At 49.7% G+C, this 20789-nt stretch overlaps 1 protein-coding gene across 5 annotated transcripts; it reads right to left on the bottom strand.

Annotated features, from left to right (window-relative positions):
* Positions 1 to 1005: 1005 nt before the first annotated feature.
* Positions 1006 to 20373, bottom strand: TRIM45 (tripartite motif containing 45). 5 transcript variants are annotated; one of them, XM_038417233.2, is made up of 7 exons: positions 20215 to 20373; positions 18375 to 18853; positions 14530 to 15263; positions 12841 to 12970; positions 6401 to 6515; positions 4326 to 4452; positions 1006 to 1348 (listed from the first exon to the last, which is right to left on the bottom strand). In XM_038417233.2, exons 2-7 carry the CDS (start codon positions 18848 to 18850, stop codon positions 1197 to 1199), a joined length of 1734 nt encoding a protein of 577 aa, XP_038273161.1. In that variant the 5' UTR covers positions 18851 to 18853; positions 20215 to 20373; the 3' UTR covers positions 1006 to 1196. The 5 variants fall into 5 exon arrangements, with proteins under 5 accessions (XP_038273161.1, XP_038273176.1, XP_038273193.1 ...); XM_038417248.2 differs by having other exon boundaries at positions 20120 to 20349; XM_038417265.2 differs by having other exon boundaries at positions 18375 to 18850; positions 20120 to 20336.
* Between the last annotated feature and the right edge of the window lie 416 nt (positions 20374 to 20789).

Below are 20789 nucleotides of genomic sequence, written 5' to 3' on the forward strand. Positions count from 1 at the left end.
CTCTGGGAGGAGGTTGAGGTGTGGGAGAGGCCTCAGGACTGGGGCAGGGAATTGGGGTGCAGGCTCCAGCTGGGCGCTGCTTACCTCAGGCTGCTCCCAGTCGGCAGCATAGTGAGGCTAAGGCAGGCTTCCCCCCTTGCCCTGGCCCCGCACCGCTCTCAGAAGTGGCCACGATGTGGCCAGGCAGCTCTGCGCAGTACGCACTGTCCGCCCCTGCAGTTCCTGGCCAATGGAAGCTGCGGGGGTGGCACCTACCAACTGGGGTAGGACCACACGAACTCAGAGCTTTCTTGATTGCCCCTGTGCTTAGGGGCCACAGGGGCAGCTGACCGACCAGCCTGACACCCTAACTTCCCCCCGCAGCGGGGCCAGCCAGTGCTCACAGCTCCAGGGAGTTGCTGATGCTCAGGGCTCCCAGCCTATGGTGCGGAAACTTGCTGTGGGCCAGATGAAATTAAGCAGGGGGACAGATCTGGCCCGCGAGCCGAACGTTCCCCACCCTAGTTCTAGACCAATCCTGTTTCACTTGTGGGATCTAAAAAGATACACCCCAAGCCAATACTCCTGGAGATCGTAGGGAGAGTAAAGTTTGCAAACAAAATAGCAGATCCATTGAGTGAGATTGTGTTGCATTGCACCCATCTGTGATCAGGATCTAGCCCTGGGCTGGACAGAGAGGCTTAAGAAATATGTAAGCAGCCAAGCCTTTTCTAAACATGTGCAGAACACCTTTTGGAATGTGATGCAATCAGCATCTTTGGCCTCACTGTAACCATCCTTTAAGAACGGAGCAGAGGAAGGGAACATTGACCCCATAGAACAAGATGTGTCTTGACCCTCTAGGAGGTAGCTGTTTGTGCTGATATCTCCTCTCTGAGCCTGTTCTCCCAGGCATGGAGTTTAGAGACTGACTATGGAATTCCTCATTCTCTCCTCACTGTGCAGAAGTCAGTGACATGACTCCCCGGGCTCCCCGACCGTACATGAAATAACTTGTCTCACAAAGCCCCAGGATGGAATATAAGGCACATTTTTATTTTAACATGTCTCCCTTCCCAGCCCACACAGCAGCTCTGTATCTCGGTAAGGTGCTCCCTGGCAATGAGGGCCATGTGACAGTTCCTGCACTTCTGTTGGTTTAGGCCTGAGTCCCAGCCAGTGGAGACCCCCCAGCTCTAGGAGACTCTACCCGCCAGTCAGAGAGCCACCGTTTTGAGCAAGCTTCTCTGCAAGTTCTCACCAGGCGGCACAGCTGAGCATTCAGAGTTTTCAATTGCTCTGCCACAGCAGGACCAGTGGGGACAGCCGGGGTGACCTTTGTGACCATGACCACAGCCTTGGTACCCACCTACCCGTCACAAGGATAGAGGAGAAACAACATTAGCATTGCTGAAAATAGCATATATAAACAGTTCCAGCTGCTAGTGACTTCCTGAGCGTGTCCCCAACTCACAGCTGGCTGACAGCCAGAGAGAGCCCTGTTGAGAGGGCATGGCACACACAATGAGGTATTCCTGCTTTGGGCTGGCAGGGCCAGAATCCTTCAAACAAACAGGGACAAAACACGGGGTGACCACCCTAGTAATCCCCAACAAAAAGCTATTAATAGAGTCCAAGGCCAGAAGGGACCACTGTGATAATCTAGTCTGACCTCCTGTATAACACAGGCCAAGGAACTGCCCCAAAATAATTCCTAGAGAAGATTTTTTAAACAAACATCCAAAATTGCTATTGATGGAGAATCCACCACGGCCCTTGTAAACTGTTCCAGTGGTTTATTACTCCTGTGATTAAATGGAAATTTTAAAAATATTTTTGAGTCCTATGGGTGCCTCAGTTTCCCCTCATATGTTCCATTGCTATTCACTGGGGGGGAGGGGAAGAGAGAAGATTAAGTTTGTTCTCAGGGCAGATTAAGAGACAAAGGTGTGTGTGTGTCACCCCCCGTCCAGGTGGAATGAATAGAGCAGCGGTTCTCAAACTTCACTGCACTACGACCCCCTTCTGACAACAAAAATTACTACACGACCCCAGGAGCCCACCCGAGCCCCATCACCCCAGGCGAGGAGGCCAAAGCCAAAGCCCAAGGGTTGCAGCCCCTGGCGGGGTGGCCTATAACCTGAGCCCCACCGCTCTGGGCACGGGGGTGTGGGCTTTGGCGCAGCGCGGTAGGGCTCAGGCTTCAGCCCTGGGCCCTAGCAAGTCTAACGCCAGCCCTGGCAACCTCATTAAAACAGGATCTCGACCCACAGTTTGAGAACTGCCAGAATAGAGTTATTAACGCAGCGGCTGAAACTGACCCAGATCAACAAGGGGTCTAGAGAGGAAATGCAAGCTCTAGTGACTCATGATTTGACACTCAAAAGCAGGAAGCTCCAGCCAGGAGTGCTGCGAACTGTGTGTGGCCCTGCCTGGAGAACAAAGGACAGATGTGTCCAGCAGGAATAAAGAGCTAGTTTAATAAAGGCTGGGAGCTCTCTACTGGAACTGACTGAGGAAGTGAGAGAGAGAGAGAGCGAGCGCCTGGAAATGGAGCTCACTACATCTTGGCTGGTCAATTGCTCTGGCTTGACCAAAATGGATTATGCTTTAACCTTTATTGCTTCATGCTAACATAAGGACTTCCTGAGCTTTGTTCCAGCTGACTAATAAATCCTATTCTGCTTTGAAAACGCTGTTTGGGGTGTGACTGCAAATACTGGCTGCGGTACATTAGTCCCTGATGCGTGTATCAGTCTGTACCAGGAGTCTATCTCAGCTGGACTTGCTGAGCAGAGCTTATAGTGTGAAGAGGGAGCGCTGGAGCCCAGAGGCTCAGCCTAAGAGGCGGTGAGACTGCAGGGCCTACTCTTCAGGAAGAGTGGGGCCCCTTGGGGATCTGGAACACTGATAAGGTGCCTCCAAGAGACTGGGGGGTAGCACAGATCCTGTAGAACTGTGACAACCCCCACTGTTAAGAAACGTACGCCTTCTTGTTCATGTTCTTCGCACTGCCTGTGATGTATCACAAACCTTAGCTCTGCTGAATCCCACCATGCCAGCCTGTACCACCCCCTGGACCTCACGGACAGGGAGTGTGCTACTGCCAGAGCTGGCTACAGGTCAGGTGTGGGGGATGGAAGAATTCATTTCTACTTTGACAACAGGCAAGCATGAGTCCTGTGCAGGACCATGGAAACCAGCTCTGATTAAATGAGTGACCAAGCTGAAATCTGAAAGAATGTTCTCAAGAGGCCCCAGGGATCATGGATACAGCCAGAGCTCAGAGCGTTCCAGCCCCACAACGTCAAGAGAAGCTGAATATTTTGAAAATTCTGTCTGAACAGAACTGTTTGCACTTTCTCCATCCCTTGGTCATGTCACGATTCTACCAGACAATACGTACTCCCGCTCCTGCTGACCAGTGGCACTCTGGCGTGTATGCTGTGGCGGAAGTGGGCCCATAGTGATTATAAACACAGTGCTTCGTGAGTGGGGCGGGGATGTGGCAAATGCTCTTGGCTCAAACAGTTTTGGGAAACCTGTTTTGATTTCCGTGGGAGTTAGGCACCAGAATACCTTTGAATATCTACATGGAGAACAAATATTCAAAAATGGGCTCTTCAGCCTAGCAGAGAAAAGTATAACATGATCCAGTGGCTGGAAGTTGAAGCTAGATACATTCAGACAGAAAATATAGCATACACTTGGGACAACTGTCATGATCAGGAGGTCAGATGGTCAGAGCGGGAGTCGGGAGCCAGGCAAGGTCAGATACTAGGAGATAAGAGGCTGAGATAAGCCAGAGGGCAAACTGACAGTTAGGTGCCAGGAGGCAGGCAGGGTCAGGTTACCAGGAGATCAGAGTCAGGCAGTAGAAGCAGGTAGCACAAGGGAAATAATCTTAAGCAGAGCCAACCCAGTTGCATGGACAACTTCCTGTTCCTGTGCAGTTTAAATACAAGCAAGGACCCAGTCAGGACCCCCAGAGTTCCACCAGTCAGATCCCAGGACTGGAGTCCTCTGTCAGAGTTCAGCTTCTAGTTCTGGTGAGTGTTAGCAGTCACTGGGTGGCATGTCTGAACTTACTGGTGCCTAAGAGCCCTGTGGACCAACGTTCAAGACCTGTGGACCCTGACAACAATTTACCAAGGGTCATGGTGGATTCTCCATCATTGGCCATTTTTAAATCGAGACTGGATGTTTTTCTCAAAGATCTGCTCTAGGAATTATTTCTAAAAGATCTGCTCTGTGGCCTGTGTTACACAGGAAGTCAGGCTAGATGATCAGAATGGTCCCTTCTGGCCTTGGAATCTATGAGGATCTGGGCCTTAGTACAAGCTCACCTGGCATGGTCCCACTGCAAGCGCAACGAGCGGCTTTCTGGCCTCCGCTGGAGCAGAACGTGCAGCAATGAAACACACCCTGGTGTTTGCGGAATTTGTTCTTCACAGTCAGAGTGAATGGTGATCCCTGCAGAGCAGAAGAGAACAGAGAGGCAATCGTGTGCCCAGCATACCCTGCTACTGTAGTAGGGCACTGGAGAGTGTCAAAAGTACCAAAATTTTAAAAAATAACTAGGGTGATGCTAGCAATTACAGACTAGTGAACCTCACTTTAATACCAAATCTGCTAGAGCAGAGGTTCTCAAACTGTGGTTTGAAATTCAGGTGGTCCCCGGATAGTTCCCTCCAAGGTGAGTGCCTGGGTGGCTGCACACAAGAGAATGAAGGGCCACCCACTTAAGTAGTGGAGCCGCACAGGCGTGGCTCCACTAATTAGGTGCCTGGATCCTGGAGAAGATGCACATGTAAGGTGAGGTTGTGGCCTTGGGGAAATAGGGGGTAGCTGGGAGGGGGCAGTGGGGTGAGAAGAGGGGGTGGGGAGAATTTAGGATGTGCAGGCTGTGGCAGCCAGAGAAAGAGGCAACTTTCCCGAGCTCTAGGACTGCGGCTGCCGGGGAGAGATGACCCTCATTCCCAGCCTCAGCCCTGTGGCTGCTGTGGCGGGGGAGAGACCCCCCCTTCTTCCCAGACCCAGCTCAGGGGCTGCTGTGGTGGAGGAGAAAGGGAGAGACCCCTCTCCTTCCCAACCCCAGCTCAGGAGCTGCGGTGGTGGGCAAGAGAGGGCACATCCATCGCATTAGAAAGGTAAGATTATGGATATGAAAATATGAGTTGTGTGCTTTTATTTTTAGAACAAAAAAAATACTTTTTTTTAATATAGTGCTTTTATCCAAAGTGCTTTACAATAGTTAGCTAACAGTACAAAGAACATTTGGAAAGATCATTAAGTGGTCCGCTGAGCCCCTTAGCAATTTTCAAGTGGTCCGCGGAAAAAAAAAGTTTGAGAACCACTGTGCTAGAGGAACAAGATGTGAAAGGGAAAAACCAGCATGACTTACACAAACGAAAACCCAGCTTCTGCAATCTACTAGAATGTTTTGAGCAAGCCAAAATAGCAGATAAAGGAGAACTGATAATACTTTGTTTGGGCTTTCAAAATCCCTTTGACAAAATCCCTCACAAAAGGCAATTAAAAACTTGGTAGTGATAATGGGTAGATAATGAGAAAGGGAATCAGCCAGGGCTGAGTGTGCAGCAGGAGGCAGACCAGGGAATCAGCAGCGGGGAGGTGCAATAGATCAGCGGGGAGCTTGGGTATCATGGGAGTTCTGAGAGGGATCAAAGCAGGCTGCAGTAAAGTTAGAAGGGCCAGTGTTGGAGTGCTTTCCAGGAGGCTGCAGTAGGCTCCTTTATTGGGAGAGACCAGCAAGTGGGAGAATGATTTTAACTAGGTGCTTTGGGAATTGGGAAAAAAGCTGGTGCAGGGGATGAATCAAGTTCCTCGGTTCCACTGGGAAGAACAGGGCATGCAGATGGGGCACCTGCAGAATAATACCTATTACATAATAGAGAAGGCAAAAAGCATCTGTGGTTAGGGCAGAGGGAGTTAGGAGGTTCAGGGGTTACCTATGGAAACAGCTCACTGGGCTTGACTCACTATTGTCCTGCCCCTTATGCAAATTCTCAAACTGTGGGTCAGGACCCAAAGTGGGTCGCGACCCCATTTTAATAGAGTTGCCAGGGCTGGCGTTAGACTTGCTGGGGCCCAGGGCGAAAGTCCACGCCCCACCGCCTGGGGCCTAAGCCCAAGCCCAAGCCCTGCCGCCTGGGGGCTTCAGGCTTTGGCTTCAGCCCTGGGCAGCGGGGCTCAGGCTACAGGCTCCCCACCCAAGCAGAAGCCTTTGGGCTTGGGATTTGGCCCCCCTGCCTGGGGCGGCGGGGCTCGGGCGGGCTCAGGCTTGTCTCCCCTCCTGGGGTTGTGTAGTAATTTTTTTTTTTTTGTCAGAAGGGGGTTGTGGTGCAATGAAGTTTGAGAACCCCCGAGCTATATCAATCACAGTGAGTTGAAAGGCTACCTGTACATGCTGCCCTTTGACACAGATGCAGACAGTATATGTGCCCAGCTCCTCAGGGGTGTAGGAAATGTGGTAAGTCCCATCCCTCTTATCACACACGTTGGGCTTGATTATACTATAAATACAAAGAGAGAGGGAAGCAAGGTCAGTAACTTGTAGAAAACTGATCTAACAGGTAATCATTTAGTGAATTAAATTTATAGGAAAGTTCTTACCCCATGCCCCATCTAAAATGTACATGTATAAAAGACCCCTGAATGATGATGAATTTGCTGTAGATTTCACACACAAATCTGCTATCAGAGGCCACAGTACCATATGAAGGAGATCAAAGAAAGTCAGTTGCAATGATTTGCAACAACCCAGTGAGTACTGAAAGAGGAGAAGCAGAAATACTGTAGCAGAGGAAGGAAGACAAGTGCAATATCAGAGCATCATCTAGATTTCAGACGGAGTCTTCTCTTTCCTACTTCATGGATGCAAGAGGAAGTGGCAAAGCTCTTGATCTTAAGAAGGAAAACTTGAGCTTTTTCAGTTCCTACGGGCAAAGGCTAAAGGCCAGCTCTCACTCTTACTAGTGAGCCTGGAAAGCAGCAGGGCCTATCCAAAAGATTGTGCATATGTTGCAAGCTGTATCCACTGCAAGTTCTCACAATAAAAAACCCTGCTCAGAGCTGTATCATCACAGTGCTTCGATACAACAGCGATTAGCAACATGGGCCACACAGAAGACAAAAATAGGGATGGAGACATCACCTGCAGCCAGTATGGAAAAGCTGAAGCTTTCATCAAGGAGACCACACCACTCCTCTCCCTGACAAGCATTCACTGTTCCACTCAGTCATGGATGTAATGAACATCAGCACTGACATTATTCATTAAATCAGCAGGTCTGGATAATCTCTATCCATGAGTTTAAAAGAGTTGGCCGAAGAGCTCGCTAGACCATCAATGGTGATTTTCAATAAGTCTTGGAATATCAGGGAAGTTCCAGAAGACTGGAAGAAAGCTAATGTTGTGCCAATATTTAAAAAGAGTACAGTAACTCCTCACTTAAAGTTGTCCCAGTTAATGTTGTTACATTGCTGATCAATTAGGAAACATGCTCGTTTAAAGTTGTGCCCTATAAGGTTGTTTGGCAACCGCCTGCTTTGTCCACTGCTTGCAGGAAGAGCAGCCCATTGCAGCGAGCTGGTGAGGGCTTGGAACCAGAGTGGACCCACAGCCCCCTCCATCAGCTCCCCACTCCCCTAAATTCCCTGTGCGGCAGCTGCCCAGCAGGCTACCAATATTGCTGGCAGTTCAGCTGTCCCTCCCCCCACTGCCATGTGCTGCTCCTGCCCTCTGCCTTGGAGCTGCTCCCCGAGCTCCTGTTTGCTGTGGGGGTGGAGGAAGAGGAGGGCTAATGTCAGGGTGTCCCCCTCCCCCCTGCTCCTGAACCCCACTTACCCCATCTTCCATAGAGCAGGGGGGACACACGACAGGGCTCAGGACGGAGGAAGCTTCCTGGCAGCAGCTGCCATCTCATCTTGCTGATTAACTTAAAAAGGCAGCGTACTTAAAGGAGCAATGTGCATCTCTCTCTCTCACGCACAGGGTGTGTGTGTCTCTGCCATGCTGTCTCCCCTTCCTCCATTTGTGCTGCCTTGTAGAGTGTGAGGTTACATTAACAACAATGAGTTATCCCTTGAGGGCTCAGCCAACTGCTAGGTCACCATTTAGCAGTAAGGCATCCCCTGGGAAATAGCCCACCCTCTGACTTCACCACCTCAACCAAGCTTCACAATCATCATCGCTGTGTACCAGTATTAAATTGTTTGTTTAAAACTTATACTGTGTGTGTGTATATATAGTCTTTTGTCTGGTGAAAAAAATTTCCCTGGAACCTATCCCCCCTATTTACATTAATTCTTATGGTGAAATTGGTTTTGCTTAACATCGTTTCGCTTAAAATCGCATTTTTCAGGAACATAACTACAACGTTAAGCGAGAAGATACTGTAAATGGGATGACATGGTTGATTGTAAGCCTTTCAATATGACAGCAATCTCAGGCAAGGTAATGGTGCAGCTGATATGGGACTGGATTAATAAAGAATTAAAGGAGGGTAATATAATTAATGCCAACCAACATGAATCTATGGAAAACAGATTCTGTCAAATTAACTTGACATATTTTTTTGATGAAATTACAAGTTTGATAAAGGTAATAGTGTTGATGTAATATATTTAGACTTCTGTAAGGCATTTGACTTGGTACAACATGACATTTTGAACAAAAACGAGAAAGATGTAAAATTAACATGGCACACATTAAATGGATTAAAAACAGGCTAACTGATGGGTCTCAAAATGTAATTATAAACAGGGAATCATCCTTAAACAGACGTGTTTCTAACAAGGTCCTGCCGTGATCAGTTCTTGACCCTACGCTGTAACATTTTTATTAATAACCTGGAGGAAAACATAAAATTATCACTGATAAAGTTTGCAGATGGCACAAAAATTGGGGGAGTGGTAAATAATGAAGAGGATAGGTCACTGATATAGAGTGGTCTGCATTGCTTAGTAATCTGGCACAAGCAAACAATACGTGTTTTAATACAGCTAAATGTAAATGTATACATCAAGGAACAAAGAATGTAGCCCATACTTACTGAATGGGGGACTCTGTCCGGGGAAGCAGTGGCTCCGAAAAAGATTTGGAGGTCGTGGTGGACAATTAGCTCAACATGAGCTCCCAGTATGACTCTGTGGCAAAAAGGCCTAATGCAATCTTTGAATGCGTAAACGGGAATATTGAGCAGGAGGAGAGGTTATTTTATCTCTATATTTGGCACTACTGTAACTGCTGCTGGAATACTATATCCAGTTCTAATGTCTCCAGTTCAAAGAGGATGTTGATTAAACTGGAAAGTGTTCAGAGAAGAGACCCAAGAATGATTAGAGGATTAGAAAACATGCCAGATAGTGATAGACACAAAGAGCTCAATCTATTTATCTTAATAAAGAGAAGGTTAAGGGGTGATTCGATTACAGTCTGTAAGAATCTACACGGTCAACAAATATTTAATAAAGAACACTTCAATCTCCCAAAAAAATATACAACACAATCCAACGGCTGGAAGTTGAAGCTAGACAAATTCAGACTGGAAATAAGATGCAAATTCTTAAATGAGACTAATTAGTCAATTTAACAAGGATCGTGGTTGATTCTCTATCAGACAATTTTTAAATCAAGATTGGATATTTTTCCAAATGATGTGCTCTAGGAATTATTTTAGGGAAGTTCTATGGCCTGTGTTGTACAGGAGGTCAGACTAAATGATCACAATGGTCCTTTCTGGTCTTGGAAACTCTGAATCTATTAATTTTCTCAGACCATGATCTTGTAAGGATCATTTCACTCTGCATAACTGCCCCCCCAGCACCTGGGACTGCAAGGCACATGCTGTCTCAGTGGGATTGCTAGCAACTCTATTTGCATCTGATGTCTGAGTGCTGGCAGTGCATCATTCATGAGACATATGGGCCCAGTTAAACTGGTACACTCTTGCTGCTTTGTGACACTCTCCAGTTAATCTGGTTTTACAGCTGTTTTGAATCACTGAAGTGGCACAAAGCAGCCGGAGTAAACCTTTGAATTAGACCCTACAACTACTACTATCATCTCAACATAGAAGAGAGAGAGTGGGAGAAGAACTGGGGAAAGGAGCTACAGAAGGAAGGGGACAAAGACAAAGAGAGGAGATCAGAGGAAAACTACAAGAGAAAAGGAAAGGCAGCTTATCCCATAAGATAAGAGGCATTGGAAACAGTGTCACTTCTCAGGGCATATCTACACTACAAAATAAGTCGACCCGTTTGCTCGACTTACAGCCACAGCTTACTGTGATGAGTCACGTCCACCCTGCCCTCCTTCTGTCAGTGGTGCGCATCCTCACCAAGAGCACTTCCACTGACTTAAGAGATGCAATGTGGGGGGCTGAGAGCCCAGGCTCTCGGCTCTGTTTGGAGCTCCTTGTCAGGAACCCAGCTGCTCCTCCCCCTCTCAGCTCCCACTCCCTGCCAGGAGCCTGGCTGTCCCCACCTTGCTCTCGGCTCCCTGCTACCCACTGGGAGCGGGGCAGTCACCCTGACTCTTGGCTCCCTGCTGGGAGTGGGACAGCTGCCTCACCACCGCTCTCAGTGGGGAGCTCCACACCCAGAGCCTGGGCGGTTGCCAGGCTCCCAGTGGGGAGCCTGGACAGCACTCGGCCTCCTGGCGGGGAGTGAGGAGCTGGGCATGGGGCACCAGGCAGCAATTTAGCTGAGAATGGGGAGTTGGAACCCCTGAGGCAGCCTGGTTCTGAACAGGGAGCCTGGACAGCAGCCCAGCTGATAGTGGGGAGCCTGGGGAGTCCCCACCTGCCCCAGGGTGACAGCCCTGTGAGCGGTTTTCTTGTCAATTTCATGGCACCAGCATGGAGCCATGGAATTGAGAAGAATTTTAGCCAACAGCAGATGCAAGTAAGGCAATGTCTACAAAGACACTCCATTGCCCCAACTACACCTACATAAGCCCTATGGCTCTCATGGAAATGGAGTCATTATAGTAGGGCACTTTCATTGGCAGGAGCAAAGCTGTAGTGTGTTCACTGACATAATTAGGTTGCTGTAAACCACCTTACATTGACCTAACTCTGTAGAACAGACCAGGCCTCTGTCTCAGAGAGTAGCTGCTTGCAGAAAAGCCAGTTAGGAAGCAGCAGGCACAAGAATGGCAGAGGGCTGAATCACCTAACTTAAGATCCAAGATGTGGGCTATGACTCTTATCTTTAACATTGTGACCCTATTTTTGATCATTACTGGCAGGCTGTCCCTTTATGAAATTAACCCAATTCTGGTTTCACAGGGAACCAAGGTGGCAAAAATCCCAGTGAAATCAAGAAACAGTCACATAGGAACTGCGATACGCAATCACACCTGTGGTCCAACTAGTCCAGTACCCTGTCTCTGCTAGTGGCCAGTACTCTTCTGCTTTAAAGGAAGGTGCAAGAAACCCAGCAGCAGGCGATTATGGAACAGCCTGCCTGGGGGAAAATTTCTTCCTAACCACCATTAATTAGAATTGATTGTGCCCTGAAGTATGACCATTTATAATCTTTCTGAAATCTTGGTTTAGTTTTCCCCTATTGGTTCGACTGAATACAGTGGCCTACCTCACTTCTTGTCATAAACTGTGTTATAAGTGTTGCTTTATGTTACTACATCGCTGTTATGTCTCACCCTAGGACTGACTGGATTTCAGCAGTGGATGAAGTGATCATATATACACAGAAATGAGAAACCAAGCTAATGTGACTTCCTCCACTTCTGTCCCCAGACAAAATTACTCCCCTCTAAGTATTGTGGTATACACATCTCATTCATCCTGATTGGTGCAGAGTGCAGGAGGAAGGACTGGAGACACATCCTCCGACAATGCTCCTTAATCAACAGATAGCTATGTATATAGTGTCGTTTCCCTATCCTTTATCTGATTTTTGACTATGCTGCAACTGTTGTGGTGTTGCCCTGTACCAAGGCATAAACCCCACATCAGACTATATATGGCAAAAGCTGGAGTCCTGAATGCTAAATTATTTTATTCTTCCCTATAACAGAGAAATTTAGCATTATGTTCTCTTCTACATCAGGGCTCCAAAACAATGGCCATGTTGGCAACTTGCCCTTGCTTGTACCTAACTTTCATAAAATGGAACAGATTACATACTTAAAGGTGACTTGCAAAAGCTTTTTTTAAATTGGGCTTGTGTCCTTTGTTGCTGCTTTTTGATACAAAAGATGGCCTCAAAGCATCTTTCAAAAGAAATTTTTTTGCTTGTGTTTTTGTCTTAGTAATACCTGGAATGTCAAGTTTTGGCTTCCCAGGTTTTCATGGAAGGCTTCCAAGCTTCCTTTGAGCTCAGTCACCTTAACTGAAGGACAGAGATGACTGACGCTTTAACAAAGACATCTTGTAAAAAATGTTAATTGCTCATTTAATTTAAATAGGTATTAACAGAAACAAAAGTCCTCGTTCTCTGTTGCCTTGGATCATGTGCAAACACCCAGTATGCAGTAGATGTAAAATGCTGCCAGATCAGAGTGATTTACACCCACTATACCTTTAAAAATGCCCAAATATTGTGATAAAATCATGAGGAGGTAGCTCTGTTTTAGACCTCCATAAGGTCATTTAACCCCAGGGCTGCACTTGGGCCCACAGCTCTTGGGTGAAGCACCATTGTGCCATTCTCCCTGTAAATCCTGGCCCGCCCATGGAAGCTCTTTACTTACAGGGGAATGCAAACATGGAGGTACACAGAGACAGGGGATGAGAAAGTCTGTAGCAGAGATTTTAAAACAAGACAGAAGGCAAACAAAACCATTCTGGCCATCCCACGCAAGGTACCAACCAGTCCTTCTTGTCTTTGTGGATGATAGTGACCCGGATGGGCTCTCCTCCTCTCCCCATCTGCTCTCCCGATGTGTTATTACACAGCAGAGTAAAGCTGGCCAGCTGATTTTGACGGGCACTGTGGAGATCTGAAAGATAGAGCAAACTGTCCCTTACTGTTCCATACAGAACTGTTCCATACAGCTGCTGGCTCCATACATCAGCCAGCAGCTTTCCAACTCCCAACCTCCCCACTGTACTTCACTCTGTCTAACCAGGATTTTACAAGGTTCCCCTTCGCTGAGCCCCTTCCATGAAAAGTAAAACCAAACACATTTCTAGTGTCCTGCTGGCCAAGCCCTCCCACAGATGGCAAGTGTGCCCCAATTGGATGGTGCAGCTCAGAAGTGGGCTGTATGCCCCTTTGCAGTCCCTTGGTTTGTGAGTTCGGCTAGTGATTGTTTCAGTCCTCAGAACAAGCATTGCTCTAATTTAGGCTCAGCTCCGAAGCGAACATTGTGACAGCTGAAAAGAGCCAGAGTGCAAGGACACTCCAGCTTCATTCCCTTACCCAGCTACACCCCCAATATACACCCTGCCCCTGCATGGCAGGGTGGGATACAGAACCATTCCACTGGCTCTACAAAAGCAGGATTTTCCCCCCCGAGATGGAGATATTCTCCAAGAGCCGGTTCCACTGGTTTTCCAGTCCCTTAGGGCCATTGTTGGTGTAAAGGGGCTGCAGCAGCGACTAGGGCTTTTGGGGTGAGCTGCCTCTATAGGATGCTGGCCTTGCACACGAGTGGCTTTTTGATTGCAAAGGGCTGGGACAGCCATGGTTCTTTCCCTCCCTTTCCCTGACAGAGTTCACATGTTACAGCTCACAGGCCAGAGGATCCTAGACTACAGAACACAACCCCGGACTTACCAGTGTAGAATGATCACCAGTTTGATTCAGGAAATGTAATAGCGGTTATTTCTTCTTTTAAAAAGCAGTGACACTAGAGATGTACAGTGAAGTAAACCTATAGGATAGGGATAACCTAACTGCTGTCCAGGGCCAAGTACAGCCCCCTTCCCTATCTTTAACATGGAGGCGGGGACTGCAGATGTTATGTCCCATTGTGCAATGTGACCTTCTACACCGATCAAGACAGAACATTGCATACTGGGAGCTGTCATCCTGGCAGGCCACACTTCCATCTGCAGTCAATATGGAAGTGGCTGAATGGGACAAGGAACCTTTCTTCTTAAATCTAGCCCAGGTTATGAGTGACCCAAAGTTAGTGCTATCTGACAGATGCTCAGTGGCCTGTATGAAATGCATCTGACAGTCTCACAAAGTTCTTGGTGGACAGTTGTCCACATTACAATATGTAATGACTGGTCCCCACTGTGGTCAGTTTCAGCAGAGGCCAAGGACTATATGTATCCCGGAGACTGAACTACTTGCTCAGCCACAGAGTTGGTCTATCCAGTTCAGAGATGAGGGACAATGACAAGAAGCAATGGTAAAGAAGTTTGACCTACTATTGCATGCTCTGTACCTATCCTGGATAAACTATGGTCTTTGGTCTCCAGGGCCGCCCCCAGGGTGGTTATGCAGCCCCTCAGTTAAGGAATGACATCTATAATAGGGTTTTTTAGGGTTCACCCCAATCCCTCCCACTTTTATCATTGGTCAATCAGAATCAAGTTGTCCCCATACCTTCCCCTTGCAGGACACACATGGCTGGATCAACTGCCTTATAGAGAATGGTCCCAAAAACCTCATAGCCACAGCACTGGCCAGCCTTTTCATGGGGAGAGAACTGAATCCCATCTTCCACTCCAGGGTGGATGCTATAATCCACTTTGTTCAGCTTTCTCAGCCGGCTTGCCACCACCCCCTTGGTGATAAGGATCTCCAAGTCTGAGCCACTGGTCAGCAGGCGCTCAGTGAACTCCACCCCAGTCCTCATGTCCATCAGCAGTTGCTCCAGCTGTGCCTTCTGTAAGTGCAACAGGGTCTCCTTCTGCACCTTCAAGTCTTCCAGCTGCTTCAGCAGCTGGTCCCGGTGTTCTTCAATAGCCCTTATGTATCCGTCTGCAAATATGCGGATCTCCCCAGCCACTGCCTCCACACGACTGCAGATGGCACTGCTGACTCCTTCAATATGACGTAGGGCCCCTTCTAGGGTGTCCACGTGCAGCTGGGTGCTCTTGAGGAGGTCCCGCATGGAATCTCCATGCTTGCGGATGACATTGGCAGTAAAGGCATATGGATGCTGCCGGTGCTTGCCCACCACACAATCCCGGCACACAGGCTGCTCACACTGCTCACAGAACAGAGTCAGGTCCTCTGAAGGGTGGGAAGGGCACAGAATTGGCTTCTCAGTCCGGCTGTAGCCCTTCAGATCCTCTAGATCCACCACAGCATGGGAAGCTGTTTTCTTCTGTCTCCTAGAAGGAAGTATAAGAGATAAACCTGGGCTTGCAACATGTGACCCACATATTGCTACAGAGCAGTTGATGACCCCCTCACATTGTGACCTTCATGGACCACAAGCCACAACATATGATACTCCAGCCTGATTCAGTAGATGGCAATATTACATGACGGGATCTTTAAACTCCTTGAGTCACACCTCCGTATGAAAGATGACATCATCTGCAACCTGCCCCCACTTTGTGCTAATTAGTAGCTGCTCTCTGCATGTTGGCAATACTGTTCTCAGATGGGAGAATGTTATACGAGGACCAGGGGGGTAGCTGTCACACCATTGGCGCAGGTAGTCTCTCTTTACAGAGCCTGACAGAAGCAGGATAGCTGCAATGACGCCAGAGCCCACTGTGATGAGTGCAACAGGAAGGTGGTGGGTGCCACCAGGTGAGGGCTGGCGGGCAGCAGAATGGAGTAAGTTTGCTCAGCCACTGCCTCTTCTGTGGATGACTAGGGGATCTCAGGCTCCTTACCTGTCAATCTGGCTCTTTTTATCTGCCTTTTATTCACTCAAACACAAACTCGTATACCCTTGAAGGGGAGATGGGAGATCAGGACCATGCAAGAGTCAAATAAGGACCTATGGTAACATACTAAATATTCTTAAATCCAAATGCCATCTCCCTTCTAGGCTCAGGGTTTGTTCCTGCTTAGCACAGCTGAGGTGGGGGCACGGCAGAAAGCTCCCGGGGCTATCCAGCTGCCAGGCCAGTACCAAACACACGGCAAAGCAGTCTCAAGGTTGTTCTATTTTATGCTGCCTGCCAACAGCCCCCAGGGGACATTTAGCAGCTGGGGGATCCACAGGGCATTACGGTGTCCTAGCCATGCCTCCTTCCACTGGTCATACCCCCTACACTAAGGGGTGTGAGTGTCTGAGGAGGGGTAGGAGATGCTAAGGTGGCTCTATACCAGCCAAGGATTCTCCGATGCAGGGGAAATCCTGCAGGAGACAGTAGGATAGCTTGAGAGCTGCTTTGCACCACCCGAGCAGCACAAAACCACCACAGGGCAGAGCAGGGTGCTCTCAGACTTCTCCTTTTGCCGCATTCTTCAAACTCTTCTCTTCCTCTTACTTGTGTTATGTCTGCACAGCTACCTTGTGCCATTTCTGTAACACACCCTGTATGTCACCTCTGCTGAAATCCCTCATCGGTAATACCAAGAAGCATGGCAACAGCACTTCCATCTTCACAAAACTCCATTGGCTCCCTATAACCCAGTTCCCAATGGTCCTCCTTGGGCCTGATCTCACACCAGTGTAGATCGGGAGCAGCTTCACTGATATTAATGGAGTGAGCCCAGTGTACAAGTGATATCAGTAGATGAGACTGGAGTCAGGCCCGTTAGGCTAGATTCTCTACTGCCTTGCACTTTGGATGGCTATTTATATCAGTATGAAAAGCTGCTGTTCTGGGGCTCAATTCCTTGCTGTCCAGCATCTTGTATAGTCAAACTGGGTGTAAGAGGTTACCCATGTAGAATAGTAACATTTTGCCCTGGTGTAACTGATTGTACAAAGTGCAAGGCGACTGGGAATCAAGATCCTGTTGCACAGGTATAAGTGTTTACACATGGGCGAGGCAGCAGAGAATCTAGCCTGATTCTTGGTAGCGCAAAAGACACTTTGATGTGTTCTGGCAATGTTGGAGGGCACTAAACAAGGAGGAAACAGGCCCAGAGTGCTACTCCAGCACAGGGGACTTCCCTGGCCAGTCTAGAGCTACCAGAATGGCTCTAAACTGGTCCTTTTCCAGTCCTCACCAACCACGTACATACATGTTCCAGCTGGCCTCACAGATCTCATCTCTTTTCTCCCCTAGCACTGCACTTCTTTGTTTCCTCACACAGTCACACCACTATTGATGCAAGAACCTCCTCTGCAGCACCTACATCTGTAGCAGCCACCCTGTACTGCTGCCTCATCACCTCTTCAGCTCTTTTCAAACCTCACCTGGAAACATCTCTCTTCCCCCCTGCTGACACCTCTTCAGTTTTCACTCACTCTACTGCAGCTTCATTCTACAACTGCCTTAAATGCTGCAAAGCAAAGGGAAATTTGCTTGTGTTACAGCTACTGGCTGCCTGGCTTGCAGGGCATGGTGTGGATATGTTCATGAATGTTTGTGGGCACCCAGAGGATACATGGACAGAGTTGACTGGAAGTAAGCCATGTAGTTAAGCTAACATCAGGACTTGCACAACACTACCCTTCTCTCCTCTGGGGCTGAAATTTTCCACACCAGTTCTCAAATTCACCCAGAAGTAACTTTAAAACATACACACAAACAATTATTGCTTTAAAAATTGCCTCTTTGCGGGCAACCTCAGTAGACAGGCCAAGGGCTGATGGCCCAATGGAGGCTGAACTGCCCTCTCTCCTCTCGAGCTGGGGTCTCTCCAGGACAGGGCTGGATAAGAAGCAGGGAGTTTGCACTGCCACTGCCCTGGCTATCCCTGCTCTGGGAACAGCAGGTTTCAGTCTCCAGGGCTGTCAATCTCTTATTTTTCTGCTGCGCTACATTCACTTAAATGTAAAATAAACAAATGTCTGTTGGAGTATCCCCCAAAAGTTTGGACTTATTGACCGGTGCCTCTGGACCAGATCAGCCTAGGTAGATGAGTGCAGCTCTCCCACACGGTCCACTCTGTTGTTTGTCCCCACCTGGGCTATGAGGAGGAAGAGAATGTGTGAGCAGGCTCTTGACAGCCGTGGCCACAATGGGCGAGGCACTGTACGACTTTCACAATTATTCACTAATTTGGGTGTTTCAATATTTGGGAGCCCACCTGAGACATCCAGGGCCTGACTCCCAAGGATGCTGGGCAACCACAGCTCCCATTCACTTCCTTTAGAGTGGTGGGTGCTCAACATGTTCAAAAAAATCAGGCTCAAATCAGACACCAAACACCTAACTTCTGGCCTAAGTGGTTACCATGCATAAGTGGACAGATGGCACCGTATATATATTACATATAGTTGTGTAAGGCCAGAAACAGCAATGGAGTCTTCATGCCTGGAAGGGCTTGGTTACACGTCTGCACTCTGCCTCTGGCGCTTCCTCCCATACCTGTGAGCCTGGCAGCAGAAGTGGCAGAGATTGGCTTTGCAGGTGAGACAGTGCTTCACAGCTTCCCCATCCACACAGAGGTCACACAGCATTCCTGCGCCTTGCACCTGCAGGGCCTCCAGTAGCACCTCATTCATGGCCAGGTGGTCAGTGGTCAAATCATTAATGCCGCCTGGTGGCAAATCCACCTCTGTGTCACAGACAGGACAAAGGACGCTGAGTGGTGGTTGATTATGATCTTGGAGCCATGACCCATCTGAGGTAGAGTCAGAATCCTCCGCCTGGAAGCCGAGCACTGAAAAGGGTTCCAGCTGCTCAAGACAGGCCATGCAAAACGTGTGTAGGCAGGGCAGGATTTTGGGGGCCAAGAAGAGCTCTGTGCACAATGGGCACCTAGTTCTGGCTAGGCCCCTGACCTCACCAGGGATTTCGGACATGATTCCAAACTGCCGCTGCTGCTCCTGTGGATCGGACATCTTCTGAAATTCAGATTATGGAATGAAAATAAAATCCAATCCATGCAATTTATGTAGAAAGAGTGCCAAGGCTATCGGCATGGCCCTGAGAGAACCCCTCTCACAGCATGGATGGAGCTTGCTCTAGCAACCCTCTCCAAGCATCCCAGGGCAAGTGAGGGGGGCACTTTCACAGCATCTCCGCCAGGTGGGGGAAATGGGGGCACTCTTGGGGAGGACAGGCGCTCTCGTGGTGCCACTGTCAGGTAGGGGATGTGGGGGTCACTCTCACAGCATCACTGTTGGGTGGGGGTACATGGGGCACTCTGGGGATATGGGGCACTTTGGGGCAGGATGTATGGGAGGTGTTTTTTGGGGGGAGCTACGGGGAGCACTCTCACGGTATCACTATCGGGATACAGGGTTGTTCTCACGGTGTTGCTTTCAAGCGCACAAGAGGTGCTCACAGGGGCACTCCTCTGCCATCACTACCAGGTGGGGGTTAGGGGAGCATTATCCGGAGGCCTGGGGGCATTCTTGGCAGGGGAATTGAAAATGCTCCAAGGGGGGATGGGAGGCGCTCTTGGGTGGGGGGTACAGCCAGGGCACTGTCAAGCCAGGATATGAGGCTGCTCTTATTGGACGGTGGGGGTACAAGGGCTGTGTGGTGGCATTGCTGTCGGGTGGGGTGCTGTCAGGCAAGGCGGTGTGGGGGGGGGAATCTCCCGGTGTCGCAGTTGGGCACGGGGTAGGGACCCTTCTTGGGGGCGGCAAAGGGGACGCACTCACCGTGTTGCTGGTGGGTGGGGGGGCTCCCTAGGCTGGGGGTATGGCGCGCTCTCAGGAGGGGGTATGGGGTGCTCACAGAGCGGGAACAGGGGCGCTCCCGAGGGCGGGGCTGCCGAGGCGGCTGTCAGGGGAGAGGGGCCATTCTCGGGGGCACAGGGGGCAGTGAGTGGGACACTCTCGGGCGGCGCCGGGGGTGCTCTGCTCCTGCCAGTCCCGCGCTGTGAGCTGGGGGGGGGGGGGGCAGTGGCTGGGTCCGGCCCCTCTCACAGGCCGCCCGCCCCCAGCCCCGGAGCGCAACTTACCCCGCAGCGCCAAGGCCGCGCGGCGCGAGCAGGGCCCGGCCCGGCCCAGTCCCCGCTCGCAGCCCCGGCGCAACCCAACTCAGCCACCCCGCAGCCCCCGGGCCAGTCCCTGCCCCCTCCGCCGCCGCCCGGTCTGGGGAGCCCCCCGCCCCGGGGGCACGGGGACTCTTTTGCAATGCCGCCCACCCCCCGCCTTTACCTCGGAGCAGCGGGAGCCCCCGGGGCGCCCCCCCCCGACTCTCCACCCCAGGAGCCCCCGGGGGAAACCGCCCCGCGCCTCCCCCGCGGCAGGACCTTGAGCAAAGAGGCGGGCCGGGGGCTCTCCCGGAAGCCGCCACCTGCGCGAAGCCTCCCGGGGGAAGCTGGCGCTGCCGGCAGGGCGAGTAGGGGTGTGCGACGGGGAGCCCTTCTCGCTACGTGCAGGCGGTCAGCCACTGCTACTGTAGAAAGAAGAGTCCTTGTGGCACCTTAGAGACTAACAAATTTATTAGAGCATAAGCTTTCGTGAGCTACAGCTCACTTCATCGGTTGCATTTGGTGGAAAAAACAGAGGAGAGATTGATACACACACACACACACACACAATGAAACAATGGGTTTATCATACACACTGTAAGGAGAGTGATCACTTAAGATAAGCCATCACCAGCAGCGGGGGAGGGGGGGAGGAGGAAAACCTTTCATGGTGACAAGCAAGGTAGGCTAATTCCAGCAGTTAACAAGAATATCAGAGGAGCAGTGGCGGGGTGGGGTGGGAAGGAGAAATACCATGGGGAAATAGTTTTACTTTGTGTAATGACTCATCCATTCCCAGTCTCTATTCAAGCCTAAGTTAATTGTATCCAGTTTGCAAATTAATTCCAATTCAG

This window comes from Dermochelys coriacea, chromosome 1, assembly GCF_009764565.3.
Source record: "Dermochelys coriacea isolate rDerCor1 chromosome 1, rDerCor1.pri.v4, whole genome shotgun sequence".
NCBI lineage: Eukaryota > Metazoa > Chordata > Testudines > Dermochelyidae > Dermochelys > Dermochelys coriacea.

Coding starts and splice junctions, on each gene's coding strand:
- TRIM45 (XM_038417233.2), bottom strand. CDS start 18,850: ATGTCCGATCCACAGGAGCAGCAGCGGCAGTTTGGAATCATGTCCGAA. Junction 6,516..12,840: donor CACAAAGACAAGAAGGACTG/GTTGGTACCTTG, acceptor TTGTATTTATAG/TATAATCAAGCCCAACGTGT. Junction 1,349..4,325: donor TTGCAGTGGGACCATGCCAG/GTGAGCTTGTAC, acceptor TGTGACGGGTAG/GTGGGTACCAAGGCTGTGGT.